Source organism: Pleurodeles waltl, chromosome 2_2 (assembly GCF_031143425.1).
Source record: "Pleurodeles waltl isolate 20211129_DDA chromosome 2_2, aPleWal1.hap1.20221129, whole genome shotgun sequence".
Classification (NCBI taxonomy): Eukaryota; Metazoa; Chordata; class Amphibia; order Caudata; family Salamandridae; genus Pleurodeles; species Pleurodeles waltl.
Genome location: NC_090439.1, coordinates 221,839,761 through 221,857,170, shown reverse-complemented (window position 1 = coordinate 221,857,170; position 17,410 = coordinate 221,839,761). Strand labels below are relative to the sequence as shown.

The window sequence follows — 17,410 nt, the reverse complement described above, 5'->3', positions numbered from 1 at the left end:
CTAGGGAAGGCTGAATATAGACCCAAACAACACTACACAACCCAGGACAGGCTGAGTAGAGAGGCCAGGGCACAATACAACCAAACAAGAGATTGGACAGAAAGATAATACAACATTCCCCAAACACAACAGCAGGGTGCATAGTGGAAAGTCCATACCCAGCCTGCATCATTGGCAGAAAATAGAGACATCCTCCTTTCTTTCAGTGATGGGTACTGCAGTGCCTTTCAACATACAAGTACACTGCGACTTCAAGCCCGACAGGGACCTACAGGGAAGGCCCACAACCAGTCCTACTATCCTGACAGCAACACCCAAAAAAGGCAGAGGCAAACCCAGCCTCAATCCCTGCAGGGAGCCAGTGAAGGATAGGTCAGGCACAGGAGGAAGCACCACACAGTCACAAACAATACCAGTGAGCGTGGGTGCACACTAACCCAGCATAAAAAAGGCTGCATGCCCATCAAGGACCCAGGAAGTTAGGAAATGCAGCAAACGATCCACAACAAGCAGAAAAAAGGCTAAACGGGTCCCACAATATAAGCTTGAACTCCAATCCAGATGCTGGAAATTCAAGGTAACTGACTCCCAAAGACAAAGGACAAAGCAGGAGATTACTAGGTAGTGTTGGTCCTTTATAGGCACATCTGGAGGGGGAGGAGTTTACATTTTTTTTAGGTAGGCAGTAAGCTGCCTGTTTCCAGCGTGTGGACGCACCTTATCAAGTAAGGACTAGGACAGGAATGCAATGAGCACTAAGCATATATACATTTATAAGACCAAAAGAAATATTTTGTCATTAATCACAAGTCAGTCGATGAAATGCATATATTGTACATCAGGATAATATTCCTAACGTCCTTCTTGTCAGACGTTACCGTGTTCTATGCAAGCCTGTAAAACATTGCAATGACAAGGTAAGAGATCTGAATTAAGCTCCAGGACTAACAAAATGTTTCTATTTATAATTTGTTGCAGGACACATAACTACCACAAACTACCTGCTGAACTATTACCCGGGTCTTGATCTTGAGAAAAGGAATGTTCATGGGTTCACAGCACTGATGAAAGCGTGTATGCAGGGGCGATCTGACTGTGTCAGAGCATTGCTCTTAGCAGGTAAGTGGTAATGACTCCCAAAAGCATGTTATTAGATGGACAATTATGAACTATCACTGTCAGGTCAGTTCTGCTGTGCCTAAGGCACTCTGAAGCAAATATAAAGTTTGTGTTCACAATAGAACCTCATGGTCTACATACAAATTCCCTGAATACCAAGTAATTCTTTTTCAGACTTTTTGAGGCTTTCACCCTCTCTGGGATAGCCATGGCAAGGAGTCAAGGCTTGCTCTTGCTAATCCCGGCCCCCTGATATACCTCCGTAAAAAAATAGTTGTCCAGCGATTTTTCATTTTTTATATGTGTTTTTGGATCATTAGAGAAGTAATTTAGCTTGGGTAGAACAATGCTGATCTGGGCAAACTTTTTCTGGATGACATTTTAAAAAACGGTGGATGTGTTGCAGTGATTTTGTAATATTTCAGGAACCATCAATCAATCATAGCATTCATAGCATTTGTAAAGCTCAGCATTATCACCCCTAAGGGTATCTGGGAGCTGAGAGTGCTTTGTCTCCATCGAAATGCCACGTTTTGAGTCTCCTTCTGAAGTCTGCCAGGGAGGGAGCTGTTCGGTGGTAGAGGGGCAGGCTGTTCCAGGACTTGGCGGCTGCAATGTGTGGTAAATAATTTAAAATACCTCTGAATTTGCCTTGTAAGTTAAATAAATAATAAAAAAAAGGAAAGAGACGGGGTCCGAGATGTAGAGAATAATCGGGATTTATTCAATAACTTGAGTTAAGGGAGAGCTCCTTCACCAAGCGGGTTAGGGAGTAGTCTGTCTTACTTCGCGCAGCATAGAGCTTTTATACATTTTTCTACTACATGCAAACAAATGGCAGAGGTTCAATCATTTTCCACTAGTTAGGTATAAAAACATTTGTATGCCTCAGGGGAGAGGAGTGGGAGATTGCTTACAAACAAAAATGTGCAAACAGCTGAAGCGTATAATAGTGTGTAGTAAATGGCAGGTATGACCTTGTTCCAATTGCAGGTTATTCCGTGGAAATTAGTTTTTCTCAAAATTGGCTTAACCGCAGGTATGTGGCCGGTCTGGTATTCGGCCTTAGGCATATTACACGATGTAGCTGCTATCAAACTGCATCTTTTTCTGCCTATTTCCTCTGCGACGGGGTGTTTAAAACACTCACAAAATGGATGCCATATTCAATATGGTTGTCCTGATATCAAATGAACAGTGGTTGCACGAAGGGTGAGAAACTATTTTTCCACAAATGGATGCTGGGTGTGTGTACGAGGTTTACCGAGATGGAGCATAGTTTTCTTGCAGGGATGTAGAAGCTCAGTTGGTGGTTGATGTAGGATGACACTGGTTTGTGGAGAACCATATATGCGAGTGTGAGGATTTTGAATTCGTACCTCTTCTGGACGGGGAGGCAATGGAGGTTCCTGAGGTGTGGGATGATGCTTGAGCGCTTGGGAAGGTTGAAGATGAGTTTGGCTGTGGTATTCTGTAGAGTCTGGAGTGTTCTAAGGAGCTGGGAGGACACTTCGGCATAGAGAAAGTTGCTATAGTCGAGGCAACTGGTGACCAGGGCATGCATGACTGTCTTTCTAGTGTCGGTAGGGATCCAGTTGAAGATTTGGTGGAGCATACGGAGGATGTAGAAGTAGGATGAGGAAACTGAGTTTTCTTGTTGATTCATGGATAGTTGGCAGTTGAGGATGATGCCGAGGTTTTTTCAGTGGTCTGATGGAGAGGGCGTTGGTCTGAGTTCTGCTGGCCACCAGCTGTAGTCCAATACAGATGTGTGCTTCCCAAAGATCAGGACTTCCATTTTGTAGGTGTTTAGTTTGAAGCAGCTGTTTTTCATCCATGTTGCTACATTGGTCATGGTGTTGCAGAAGTTGGCTTTGGCGTTGTTGGGGGTCTTCAGTGAGTGAGAGGATTAGTTGTGTTGTTGGCGTAGGAGACTATATTCAGTCCATAGGATCTGAAGATGTCTGCAAGGGGGGTCATGTAGATGTTGAACAGGGTTGGGCTGAGGGAGGATCCTGGCGGGACGCCACAGGTGACATTCTTGGGTGTAGAAGTAAAGGGAGGAAAGCAGATGCTGTGCATGTGGCATGAGAGGAAAGAAGCAACCCACTTAAGGGGGTTTTGTTGAATGCCTATGTTGTGAAGTATGTTGAAGAGAGTGTGGTGGGAGACTTTATTGAGTGCTGCAGAGAGGTCCACAAGGATCAGAGCTGCCAACTCTCCTTGGTTGAGGAGGGCCTTGATGTCGTCCGTGGTTGTGATCGGTGCAGTCTTCGTGCTGTGGTTGCCCCAGAATCCTGATTGTGAGGTGTCGAAAAGGTGTTTTTGTTCAAGGTAGGCAGTTAGCTGTTGGTTGATGGTTTTCTCAAGCACTTTGACCAGGAAGGGGGGTAGGGAGATGGGTCAATAGTTTTTAGGTTGCTAGGGTTTGCAAAGGGTTTCTTTAGGAGGTGTCTGACCTCTGCATGCTTCCATTCATCCAGGAAGGTTGCCATGGAGCTGGAGGTATGGAGGATGCAGAATAGTTCAGCCATAATAGTGTTGGCTCCAAGGTTGAAAAGCTAGTGGGGGAAGGGGCCGGCAGGTGCTCCAGAGTGGATGTGTGACATGATGGTTTCTGTGGTCTGTGTGGCAATTGGGAACCAGGAGGTTATTATGTGGCTGGTGTTCACTGCTTGAGAGATGTTGTATAGGCTGAAGGATTCGGGGGTCAAAATTTTATATGGGGGTGATCTTGCTGTGGAAGTAGATTGAGAGGGTGTCCCAGAGTTCCTGAGATGGGTCGATGATGGTCAATAGGACTATTGGGTTAGAGAATTCCTTGATGATTCTGAAGAGTTCTTTTGTGTGGTTGGCTGCTGTGTTGATGCAGGCAATGATTGCTGCTCTTTTTGCTGTCTTGATGTGGTGGTGGCAGTTGTTGAGGCTGCCTTGTAGGCGGCTCTGTCGGAGGGGTCCTTGGTCACCCGCCAATGTTTCTCGAGTCAGTGGCAGTCACAATTGGAGTTTCTGGGCCCGGAAGTGTACCATCTCACTGGCTTAGAGGTGTTGTTGGTTCTAGGTGGCCTCAGCGGGGTGACTCTGTCGGTGGATTTGGTGATCCAGGTGGTGAAGTTTAGGACGGCCTGGTTGAGGTCAAGGTCTGCTGTGGGCTTGGGTTGTGCAGTGCCTATGGCCCATGCCTATTGAGTCTCAGTTACTTTGTCCCAGCTTTGATGGGGAGTGCTGAGGTGCTTGGAGGTGGTGTGCGGCCGTGGTGACTTTTTGGCAGATAAATTAAGGCTTTTTTCATGAACCTCAGACACATACTCAATGCCTGCTTATGTTTCTGGTGAGTGAGGCTAACACTTTATTTTAGTCAAGTAGAAAAATACAATGTGACCGTCTGCGTTGTGACCCATAATAATAGCTCTGCTACTACCAGGTGTAGGAAAGTAGCTCATTTGACATGGTCAACCCCCCACTTTTTGCACAGTTTCTGGTGCAATTTTGACTGAAAGTGCAGAGTCCCTGCTAAACAGGTCCCTAATGCCAAATCTATTTCCCTAAAACTACACAGTCATTTTTCCCAATTGGCAAACCTTTAGTTGCCATTGTAAGTCCCTAGTAAATGGTACTCCTGGTACCCAAGGCATGGGGTACTAAGGGAAGGCCCCTCAGGGCTGCAGCACAGAGCATGCCACCCTTGGGGACCCTCTCACTATGTGCACCCAGTACTGCTTTTGAAGCTGCATGTCTTGGTGCAGACCTAAAATCAAAACACAACGTGGCACACAGCCTGTGTGCCATGTCCCCTGCACACTGTGTGCCATATATGTAAGTCACCCCTTTGGCAGACCTTCCAGTCCTTAAGGCAGAGTGCATTATATTGCATGAGATGGCATACCTGCATGAGCAGATATTCCCCTGCTATATCTTTGTCAATTCTCAGACATAGTAAGTGAACAGTGAACAGTGAAGCCATGTTAAGTCATGTGCTGGACACTGGTCTGGTTTGGTATCATACATATCATATTAATAAACCCTCACAGAATCCAGTGATCAATGTATTAATACATGAACTCAGAGGGCACCTTAGAGGTGACCTCTGCAAACCTACCAACTCCTAGTGTGGCACTGACTGGCCCAAGCCAGTACGGTCACCCTAAGACAGAGATCTGGCCCCCTGAGGTGAGAACCAATGCTCCTGAGGGCTCATAACAAAGGCCTGCTCTGGGTAAAGGTGTGACCTCCTCTCTCAGGCAAGATGGACATTTCAGGGCAGAGAGCTTCAGAGGCCTTGCCACCTTTGAAATGCGACCAAACGCCTCTCCAAATGGTGAAGGATGCTGACCCCCAGTTCCTGACCCCACTTTTGGCAGCAGGACTGGCAGGAAAAAAAAGTAATTTAGGAGGTGTGCCACTTCACCCCTAAGGTGGACGAGTTGAGATGGCCACCACTTTTTCAATTCCTCCATCTTGCATGGAAGGAACTAGGCTAATAGGGTTTGGGTTATGCCCACTTCCCAAAAGAAGTGGTCATAGGAAGGGTGTAGTCACCCTAAACGTGAGTAGCCCATTGACTACCACCTGGCATCCCCTGAAACAGCCCTAAATTCAGTATTTAGGTGGTACCACTAAACCCTAGAATCAGATTCTTGTCGACCTAAGAAGAGCCGGACAAAACAGAAGGTGCTGAGTAGAGAAGACTGAAGACATCAACTGCTTTGGCCCCAGCCCTACTGGCCTGTCTGTAGCCTTTAAAGAAACTTGCGCCCAGAAGACTACAGTCCTGTAGCCCAGTGACCTCAAAAGCCTTGGGAGGACTGCCTGCCTTCAATAAAGAACAAGAACTCCTGTGGACAGCGGACCTGTCCAAAAGTAACATCTCCAAAGAAGAAAGAAGTCTGCCTGAGGAACCGCCAAACTGCCACCTGGAACCAGCTCTGCACCCGACACCCATGGCCTGATTCCAGGTGGCCCACCGGTCCAGTGAAGGTTCCCAGGCACTTCTGACCCAGAGTCTATCATGGGCTGACCACTGCCGGACCCCACAACAACGCCTGCAGCCTATATCCAATGGCTCGCCTGACCGCTACCAGCCCGGTAAGCTGTTTATGATGGCAAAAAACACCCTTGCACCAAGAGTCGCTGGGCCTTGGGGAGATAGACCATTGGTGTCCCTACAACCCTTTCCATGTTAACCTACCTGGGCAGCTGTGGGTTGACCTCTTCCAACCCCTGGCCAGAGCCTGCAGCCTGTTTCAGAAAGTGATCTTCTGCATTGGTTAACACTGGGAGTCCAACTTTGTGATGGCACTCTGCACCCGGCCGCCCCCGTCCCTTTGAGGGTGTATGTTTGGTGCTGCCTTCTGGCCCTCCCTTGCACTTACATCAACTCCAGTAGATCAACCCCTGACCTTCCTCTATTCACCTGGGAGCTGTGCATCTTTGGTTACCCCCTGTGTCTATAGGATAACATTGGACACCTGATGCGGTGTTGGCACTCTGCACCGGGCCAACCCTTTGCTGTTGAGGGTGTAGGTTTAGTGCTGCCTTTTGGCCCCCCTGGTGCTTACCTTAACCCCTGGAGACCAACCTCTGAAGCCACTTTTACTCACCTGTGAGCCGTACATCTTCGGTCCCACTAAGTCTCCATTGGTTAACATTGGAAACCGACTCCGAATTCGACCTCTGCACATGGCTGCACCTGTGCCTCTGTGGCTGCACTGTTGGTGCTGATCTGAATCTCACCTGGTGCTGACCTAAAACTCTGCAGACTGAAACTCTAAGGGCCAGATGTAGGAACTTTGCAAATTGCGTCTTGCAATTTGCGAGTCCGAGCGACTCGCAAATTGCAACTCGCAATTTGCTATGCAGAACGGTGTCTCAGACACCGTCTGCGAGTCGCTATGGGGTCGCAAAGACCCACCTCATTAATATTAATGAGGTGGGTCGCAAATTGCGGCCCCATAGCGAGTCAGGGCACTCACAGGTATGGAGGCCTGCTGTAGTCAGCAGACCTCCATGTCCGTGACTGCTTTTAAATAAAGCAGTTTTTTTTTTCCCAAGTGTAACCCGTTTTCCTTAAAGGAAAACGAGCTGCACTTAGAAAAAAAAAACGAAACCTTTGTTTCTGATTTTTTCAGGGCAGGTAGTGGTCCCTTGGACCACTACCTGCTCTGAAAAAATAATTTGGGGTCCAGTCACAAAGGGGAAGGGGTCCCCAACCCCTTCCCCTTTGCCAGTGGGTTACCATCCACTTCAAGTGGATGGTAACTGCGACTCCATTTGCGACCGCGTACGCGGTCGCAAATGGAGTTACATACCACTGCGACTCGCAAATAGGAAGTGAACACCCCTTCCTATTTGCGACTCTGAAATGCATTTTGCGAGTCGGATCCGACTCGCAAAATGTATTTCTGCATAGCAAACTCACGTTTGCGACTCGCAAACGTCGATTTTCGCCGTTTGCGACTCGCAAATGGTTTGCTACATCTGGCCCTAAGTTGTGTACTTATCTGCAAAACTGCATCTTTGTTTCCCTCCATAGGTTAACATTAAATTGCACTGTCGATGTTTGAAACTGAAAAGTATTTTTATTTTAAAAACTTCTTCCCTTATACCATAGTTCTATGGTTCAGAGCATATATAAAAGCAAATGTTATTTTTCTAAATTGGTCTTGGATTTATTTATTGATTGTGTCTCAATTATTGCCTTTGTGAGTACAACAAATGCTTAACATGGCTCCTTGGTAAGCCTAGCTGCTCGCCCACACTACCATAAAGAGCTCTAGACCTATCTCTTTCCGCCTCTGCACATCTTTGAGGGTTCACTAGACTCTCTGCACAGTGTACTTGCTTTTAATACACTATATAGATAGCGTCCTATGCCAGATCATTGTCTGGTTATCATTTATGTGTTTTGGTATTTCTTATGTGCACGCCTAGGTGGCTGCCATTTGAGCTCTGTACAGAGAGCACCTCTCAGTGTGAATACATAAGGGAAGGGAACAGAAGGAGGAGGTAGAGCTAATGGAATGGGTGAGAAGTCAGTCATTCTGAGATCGTGTTCCTCGAAGGGGTCAGTTTCAGTTTTTGTACAGAACATCATATATGTCATTCATCAAATACCCTGATACTGTATACTTTTAATATTATTAAATATGTTTCTATAATAAAGTATAAACTTTTAACATGCACAGAAATATAGAGACATTGATATTACCTGAATATAGCTAGCAGCTGTAAAAGAAATAAACTTTTTACTTCTGATTTTCCAACTTCCCACTTCAAATTACCTTCAGTTGAGCTCTTTGAGCGGTGCATCTGGGATTATGTCAGAAATCTAATCTACTAATTCAGTAACACAATATTTGGTAAAATTGTAACTTTCTCACATTTAAAAAAATATTTAGTGAGATTAATTTCCTAGAATGACCTTAGTCCTAGAACATTTAGGCCCACATATTATCATTGGCAGTAAGTGCCACCTGTCGTTGCAGCGACGGCCGCCAAGAGACCGTCGCCGCGGCTAGCATCCATCAGCCAAAATATGACCACAGCCGGATTTCCACCACAAAAAGGGTGGAAATCCAGCTGTGGCCATACTGGCACACGGTGTTAAGGTGGCGCTGCTACCACTAGCAGCACCACGCCAGAAGACCGCCGCCAGCCGTATTATGTCAAATAATGCGGGCTGGTGGTGTTCTGCTGGCGGGTGCTGCTGGTGGTAGCAGCGCCCCGTCCCGTGCCAGAAGACCACCTGGATGCAGGTCAGTCGGGTTTCCGACAGGGGTGGAGGGTAGGGGATTTTGTGTGTGTGGGGGGGTGTGTGCATGAATGTGTGAGTGTGTGTGTATGCAAATGTGTGTAGTGTGTGTGTGTGTATGTGTGAGAATGCATGTATGATGGGAATGTGGGGGGGCGTGGTCTGGCGCCGATGGTGGAAGAAGCCTCTCCGTGAAGATCCTGTGTACAATCTCTCACCCCGGCCCATCCTGAGTAACAGAGGACCCCCAACCCAGATGAGTGTGTGGCTGAAGGTGCGGGGAGGCTCCGGTACCGTTTGGGAGACGATTGGTCCGGGCGGGGCACGAGGCGCAAAGCCGGAGCCCCGGGCAGCCGAGTACGGCGCGGAATTCAAGATGGCGGCTGCGATGGGCGAGACGGAGTCGGCGGTCCGCTGTACTCGGAAGGGGCCGCTGAGGATTACCTGGCTTACGGAGGTTTTGCTGACGACTGAGGAGGGGAGCCAGTGGAGGAGCTGGGGGCTCCACATATCCGGAGGCGGGGCCCGGCGATGAGAAAGATTCGAGATGAGCCGAGGCATGGGGGAGGCAGCAATGTGAGGGACCAGGATCGGAGAACCTCGACCAATGCAGAGGCCACCCTGTTTGGATTGAGGGCCCCGGCGTAGAGAGCCAGAAGGATGGGGGCTCCCGGACCCGGTTTAGGTTGCCTCGACCCCTGCCTTTGATGACGGCGGGACCGTTTGCCAGAGGCGTGGCAGCGGCGCAGCAGCGAAGGAGAGGCCACTGGGGCTGCGAGCGAAAGACCCTGAGTGCAGGGGAGAACCCTGAGGAACGAAGTGGCGGGGCATCAGTTAAGGCAGACAATAGGGAGGGCTGGCTAGAAGAGGAAAGATGTCTCCTGGGATCTCGAACATCCCAGTAAATGAGAACTTCTGATCGGGTCAGGAGGAGGGCCCAGAGGACACCCCGGTCTGGAAAAGGAGAGCACGGGGATGCGGGATGCTCCACCTGATGATGGAAGACGAGTTCCACGACGAGATAAAAGACTGGGGATGCAGCACATTCCATATAGTAGCACAGACCAAACCTGCCACACAGAAACCTATAAGGAACCAGGGGAAGAGGCAGCCGGACTCCAATGGTGAGAGGAAATAGGACGGAGCCCCAGAAGATGGGTAGGATTGGCCGGAAGAGAGACATGGAACAAAGAAGTGGGACTTGCGCGGAAGAGATGACGGACCGGCCGGGACCAAAGAATACCTCTCCTGAAGACCAGAGCGGGGATCCCACGCTTCAGGATGTACTGCGGGCCATAACAGCCTCCAGAGTAGCCCTGGAAGGGAAAATTTATGCTCTGGTCACAGACCTCACGGTACTTAGGGACGACCACCGCCGCTTAGCCGAAAAGGTTGCAACTACAGATAGGCAGCTAAAGGAGCTGCTGCCAGAGGTTAACGATACCACTACAAAGACACAAGAGATGGAGAAGCAAATCCGAGACCTGGAATTCCGAGCTGAGGATGCAGAAAACAGATCATGGCGAAAGTATAGGTCAGACTGGATTGGTGGAGTTCCTAGAGAGTTGGCTAAAAGAAGAAGTGGCAGATGATGGACTCTCTCCTTTCTTTGCAATTGAAATAACGCACAGGGTCCTGGCGTGCCCCCCCCACCTCCGGGGGGCCCCCTAAGACCAATAATAGCCAAGCATCTTCATTACAGGGACAAGGAATACTTGTTGAGCCAAAGCAGGAAAAACGGAGATTGTAAGTTGGATAATCACACGATTCGCATCTTCCCTGACTTCTCTCAGGAAGTGCAGAGACAGAGAGCCTCTTTCCGAGAGGCTAAACAAACATTGCGCCAACTAGGGCTCCAATATGAGATGCTGTTTCCGGCAAAACTCAGGGTAGTGACTAAAGAGGGCACACAGTTTTTTACTACGTCCGAAGAGGTCTGGCAATGGATGGATCAGCAAACACCAATAGAAGGTGATTTCCACGCAAGGGGCCCGCTTACAGAACGGCAAAGGGGAAGGCGGCAGAACAAACATCGGTAAGTGGGCAGTCCTTCCCATATTGAGATGCAAAAGGAAAAACAAAAAGCAATGGAGGCGGCCGCCTCGTTGAATGACTCAGAACTTGTAGCCCCAGTACAGATAACTGAGGAGCTAGGCCAGTCAGACTCAGATCAAGAATCAGTAACATGGCGCATGTCGGACAGGTCCAGCCCAGACGTGACACTGGGCACATCGGACTGTATCATCTGAAGGTACACCTCTGAGCTCCAATAGAACAAGCTGGAAGGGCCTGGAAAAATCTCTGCACCGTTACAACTATGACTGTTGGTGCTGTAATGCATGATACCTCGACGGTGGAAAGACTTCCCAAACTGAAAGAGGCTGAATCCATAATTCCATGAGGAGACCGGCAGCCCGAGGGTGGAGATTGGCGCTTTGGCACACTGCTTTAACGAACTAGAAGTACCCCCTGTTTCGATTGACTAGTTGAAATAATTATTGAGTTTGGATGAGAGACGTTCACACTTTTTTCCTGGTGAAGGGGAGTTGGGATGTTATTTGTTGGGGTCAATCCATGGGGTTAGGTGAGTCACAGAGTGAAATAACAATGGAACTACAGAGATACCCTGAGAGAGCAGAGATCTTAATTTCAGAAGAGGACACAATGTGGAGCTTAGCCAGAGAGGAACGGGAGTCATTGAAATGGCAGCGTTAGACACATACAAACTCCTCTCGTGGAACATAAAGGGTATGCACACGATGACCAAGAGATACAAGTTCTTTTCATACTTACAGCGGCAGGGGATTCAGATTGTAATGCTCCAAGAAACGCATTTAACTCACACAGGAGGGAAGGCATTACAAAAGCGTTGGAGAGGACAGGAGTATTACACTACATACTCAGCATTTGCAAGTGGAACATTAATCTGGATAAGGGCTGGGGTCCCATTTCAGATGCTAGACAGTCTTATAGACCCGGATTGCCGCTTTGTAGCTATTAGGGGGTATTAGGGGACGGTTGGAGGGCAGAGAGTTAGCATTGGTTAATGTATACGTGCCAAACACAGACCAGGGCGAATTCTTCACACGCATATCAGGCCTCTTGGCTACATATTTACAATGTCCCTTGGTGCTGGGGGGAGATTTTAACTGCGTGGCAGACCCTACTGTGGACCGCTCACACCTCCGCTGCGCGACTCCCCTTTGATGAGGGTGGCACGACAATTTTTGTCCTGCCAAACAAATTGGGGACTGATAGATGCCTGCCGACGGTTGCACCCCTTAGTTAGGGACTACTCATACTTCTCTCACTTACATGAGCTCCATGTCAGATTGGGCGTATTTTTTTGTACCCCGGAGACCTTTTTGTTTATATCTAATGCTGAGTATTTGGCCAGCACTGTTTCTGATCATAATCCTATCCTGCTGTCTCTGAGGTGGGGCTCGCCCCCTCCTCGCATCCCCACTTGAAGACTGAAGCCAGAATCATTAGAAGCAGCATATTTTCAGGGGGAGTTGAAATAACACATCACCCAATTCTTCAAGGATAATGAGGCCTCGACTAGTGGTCCCTTGATTGAATGGGATGCCTTTAAGGTAATAGTGAAGGGGAGGTGCATAGCGGGGGCAGTGGGGGTGCGTAGGACCCTTCTTAGAGACACTGAGCTGGCAGAAGCTAAGCTGAGAGAGGCGGAAAAAGTTAGACCTGAAAACCCACTTATACAACACTCCTTACTAGAGCTTAGAGCAACAGTTGCAGAATGTGTAGAGCGTCTCCGATGTTTTGATTACAGAAATTACCTCAACAGAGCACACGGGGAGTGAGACAGGACGGGCCGGATGTTGGCATGGGTAGTGTCACAACCTCATAGGAACTCAACCATACTTGACATGATTTCGGAACAAGGGGAGCATATATACGACCAGGAACAAATTAATGCACACTTTATGACCTACTAAGAATGACTATACACAAGTAAACTCCAATATGACTGAGACGCCTCTGAGTGGTACTTATCCCAGATGAAACTTAAGTCACTAGCGCCAGATGTTGCAGAGCAGTTGGGTGGGGCCATTACACAGACGGAACGCGAGAAGGCCATTGGAGATTTAGTGAGGGGGAAAACACCAGGGACGGATTCTATGCCACATACATAGACTTGTTAGTTCTGCGGTTGGAAATTTTGTATGGGACCGCGAAGGAGCAAGGAGTATTACCAGCATCAGCACGGGAAGCGATAATAATACCCTTGCTAAAAGCTGGGAAAAATCATACGGAGACGGGGGCGTACAGGCCTCTTTCTATGCTGAACCTGGATTATAAGATCCTCAGTAAGATTTTAGCCACTAGACTGCTCCCATATATGACAACCTTAATACACCCAGATCAGGCGGGATTTGTTCCCGGGCGGAATACTGCAGATAACATTCGCAGATTGGTAGCAATCATGAGGGATCAGAATGTGGATAGCTCAACAGCCGGGGTTCTGGCAGTAGACATTGAGAAAGCCTTTGACAGCCTAGAATGGGATTTTCGCTATGTGGTGATGGCCCGGCTCAGATTGGGGCCCGAGTATATTGCTTGGGTAAGACTGTTGTATACCAAACCCACTGCCAGAGTACATACTGGACGGACAATATCCTGAAATTATACGGTTGGGCGGGGCACTAGACAGGGGTGCCCTCTGTCGCCACTGCTTTTTGCGTTGTCAATGGAACCATTGGCGGCTATGGTGAGAAGCGGTGGAGGAGGTCCCAGAATACTAGCAGGGGGTGAGAGACACCAGATAGCCTTATATGCGGATGACCTGCTGATCTTTTTGGAAGATGCACACAGGGATCTACCACGGGCACAGCAGATGCTTGCTCAGTTCGGCAGACTCTCTGGATTAGGAGTGAACTGGGATAAAACTGGTTTGTTCCCTTTGAGATTATCGGTGGCGCCTCCGTTGGGGCTGGGAACGGTCTAGTGGGTGCCGAGCTGTCTTCTTTATTTGGGGGTTAAGATCTTTCACAATATTCTAGAGAGTAATGTGGGGGGCTTACTGAGGTCACTAAAGTCCAGTATGGCGTTTTGGCAAACCTTGCCTTTATCTGTTGCAGGAAGAGTAGCGATTCTTAAAATGATAGTGTTACCACGACTAATATATCATTTTACTGTCCTTCTGGTGTGGATACCCAAGGCCATATTTAAAGAGCTTGAGTCAATGGTTGTTGCATTTCTGTGGGGTGGTGGACGGAGGAGAGTGGCCTTGGTCAAATTGCAGAGGCACTCCACAGATGGAGGGCTGGCAGTTCCGGATTTTGAAGCTTACTACTTGGCAGCGCAGCTCCAATGGTTGGCACAACGGATTGCAAGTAGAGCAGAACCGGAGGCAAGCGTACATCCATCCACCCCTACAGGGACTAGGATATTTGAGGTATTATTGGGATGCCCGGGTGATGGAAGACAAGATTCCCTAGAATTGAAAATTTTGACTCAATGCGGGAAAAGTTTCCTTCGCAAAATTAGAATTAAAACCCCATATTCCCCGGAGCCCCCTCTGCCGTTATTGCGGGCTTTGCCTCATCAGGGCTATTGGGGTGGACTTCAGGCTTGGGTGGAGGCAGGAATTCAGATGGTGGGAACATTGTTTAAAGAGGGGACATGGTTACCCTTTGATGCCTTCAGAGCACAATTTGAGTTACCAAGAGGTCACTTCTTACTGTATGGTGCCATTGCGGCCAGTATTCGTAGGCATTGGCAGGGAGGAATGGGCGACATGCAACATGCAACATGTACATATTTGGCGACATCCTCTGGTAAATATAAATCAGTGTCAAACCTATACAGCAGGATTCAAGCTGACAGGACCCTACCCCTGACCCAACTTAAATTGACATGGGAGGAGGACCTGGAGGCTGACATCACTGATGCGGACTGGGGGCGCATCCTAGAGGGGATTCCCAAATCAACCCAAAATGCCAGGTTTAAACTTATTAAATTTTATTTACTACATTGGGCATACCTTACTCCCGGCCGGATCAATAGGTACTTTGGAACTGCAGGAGTAGGATGCCCGAGATGTGGATTGACAGGAGTGGAATTTAAACATATGTTCTGGGACTGCCCCCAGGTGACGGTATTCTGGATGACGGTGTGCAGGATCGTGGCTACAACCATAGAAAGGAAAATCCCCTCTACAGTTGGCCATTGCCTGCTTGGATGGTTCTCACATTCTGCCAAGTACAAGGTTACTAACAAGTTTCAAGACCTGGCCTATACGTTGGCAAAAAGGGAAATTGCAATGTCCTGGAAGAACCCAGCAGGTCCGAGAATACCCCCAATGGACAAGAGAATTGACCAGGTGGGCTGGGTGTGAGGGGAGAATTCTTCATGGGGAGGTCAAGGGAGGACTGAGACCACCAGAAATGACGCAGGGCTGGGAAATAGTGTTGGAAGCCCTTAGGGAGGAAACCCGGACTGATCCTGACCCTGACGGAGGGGCTGCTGGATAGGTAATTGAGCCACACTTGTGTTCCACTACTGAAGGCCTTCGCTCACGATTGCAGGTTCAGGAGGTATGAGTGCGTAGTGGGATTATCCTCATATATAGTGAGTGGAATCTCATATCCCGGACATGACACATCTAGGTGCACTGTAGCTACGACAAGGTACGGTTGGCTCACCTAAGGGGGGGGTGGGGAGTTAGGGTGGGAGGGATTGGAATTACTAGGATCAAGATTGGCTTTAGGCATTAGATAACAGGATTATTTTGTATTGTATTGTACTGTATTATGTCTACCCACCAACGGCTGAATAAAACTACAATAAAATATGTTTTTAAAAAAATGAATGGTAATGTGAATGCGTGTCTGCATGCCAGTATGAATGTGTGTACGGATGCATGCGTGAATGAATGGATGCATGCATGTGTGAATGCATGTATGCCTGTGTGAGTGAGTGTGTGAATGCGTGGTGTGTGCCTGTGCGTGTATGTGGTGGGTTGGAAGGGGGGAGCGTGGATGGAGAGGGTGTTGGGGGCATCTGGGGAGTGTAAAGAGGGGGTTGATGGGTCTCCTACCAGTGACAGGGAATGAATTCCCTGTCACTGGTAGGGCCGACCGCCATGGTTTTCGTAGCGTTACAAACACCACGAAAACCATGGCGGAAGGCAGGGTTAAAATGCCTCCGGCAGTACAGTAGCAGCTGATTGTTATCTCCAGCCCGGCGGCTGCTACCGCAATGACAGTTAGTGTGGTACAATGTCATAATGTGGCCGTATGTACCGCCAACCTGTTGGCGCTACTACCGCCACATTTACACAGATCGCAGGGGTCATAATGACCCCCTTAGGTTTGGAGAAAGTGTACTAATACCAAAATGGTATGATATAGCGCCCAGCTCTATGGGCCATATGTACGAAAACATTTTCCCATAGACACAGAATGGGCAAAACTGCTTGCTACATCTGGCCCTATATCACTTGTTACTACTGCCCAGGTGAAATTAGTGCAAAAAACGTCTAATTCCCAAGAATAAGGCAGACACTCCCTTTATAACAATGCAAAATATGACACAAGTTGAGATTTTGTACATTTAGTTGAAACTCACTTCTTTTAATCCACATGTATTTACTGTTTTAAAAAATCTGTTATTGGGGGCATTTTCTCGAATCTAATGCCAATTAAAGAATCCACAAGATTATTTTTTTTAAAAGTCAGCGGTGTTAGAGAGAGAAGTATCTGTTAGGGTTATTTTAGTATATTTTAGAAATTCCTGCTAAAGTTCTGTGTGCGGGGACCATGTCATCACCTTGGGATGTCCAGATTTCTGTGCTGCGTGTCAGCAGGGCTCCTGCCAACCATATGTTGAGCCGGCTGTTCACTAAAAACTCTCTGCTTTCAGCAGTCAAAGTTTTTTTCCCCTCCGCCAGACTTTTCGATGATGCTCTGCAGTGGCGTAGCGTGGGTTGTCAGCACCCGGGGCAAGGCAAGTAATTTGCGTGAGTGAGCCATGCAGGGGCAGAGAGCTGCGAGTGCGAGCGCGCCCCCCCCCCAGATGTTGCGCCCGGTGCGGCCGCCCCCCCCGCACCCGCCACGCTACGCCACTGATGCTCTGAGAGAGACATGTTTTGTTCATACTTTCACAGAGACCCCACAGATGCTGATGACTTCTGGTGAAGTTGCATGTCTACTGGAGGAGCAAGGGTTGGACTGCTACCTTTGTTGACCTTCTCTGCATCATTTGGGTTTTGCAATGTGGGTGAGGTAGTGTGGTATTCTGCCACGTGGCGACAATTTTTGTGTCCACTGGCTGCCCACTGTGCAAGGCCAATGGCTGCCCACTGTGCATGCCAATGACTTCTAGGCCTATTGCTGTGGCCTCCATGGAATGTCTGTCCCTTTGCTCTGTGCCTGAGCAGCAGGGATGATGTCCATACTGTGTCATGGTGCTGGTGTTTTCGTACAGATCAAGGACTATCCCAAGAGGAGAATCTGAGGTGGCGTTCTTTTATATGCATACTTCGCTGCAAATGCCTGACTATAAAACGTTCCTCAA

The 17,410-nt window shown here is 48.3% G+C and overlaps 1 protein-coding gene across 1 annotated transcript in view; it reads left to right on the top strand.

The window, feature by feature from the left end:
- The window catches only part of ANKRD33B (ankyrin repeat domain 33B), a 429,320-nt gene that overhangs the window by 128,367 nt on the left and 283,543 nt on the right, over positions 1-17,410 (top strand). Inside the window, exon 3 of the mRNA XM_069219136.1 lies at positions 979-1,119. Coding sequence (XP_069075237.1) covers positions 979-1,119 — 141 coding nt within the window. The remainder of the gene's footprint in view (positions 1-978; positions 1,120-17,410) is intronic.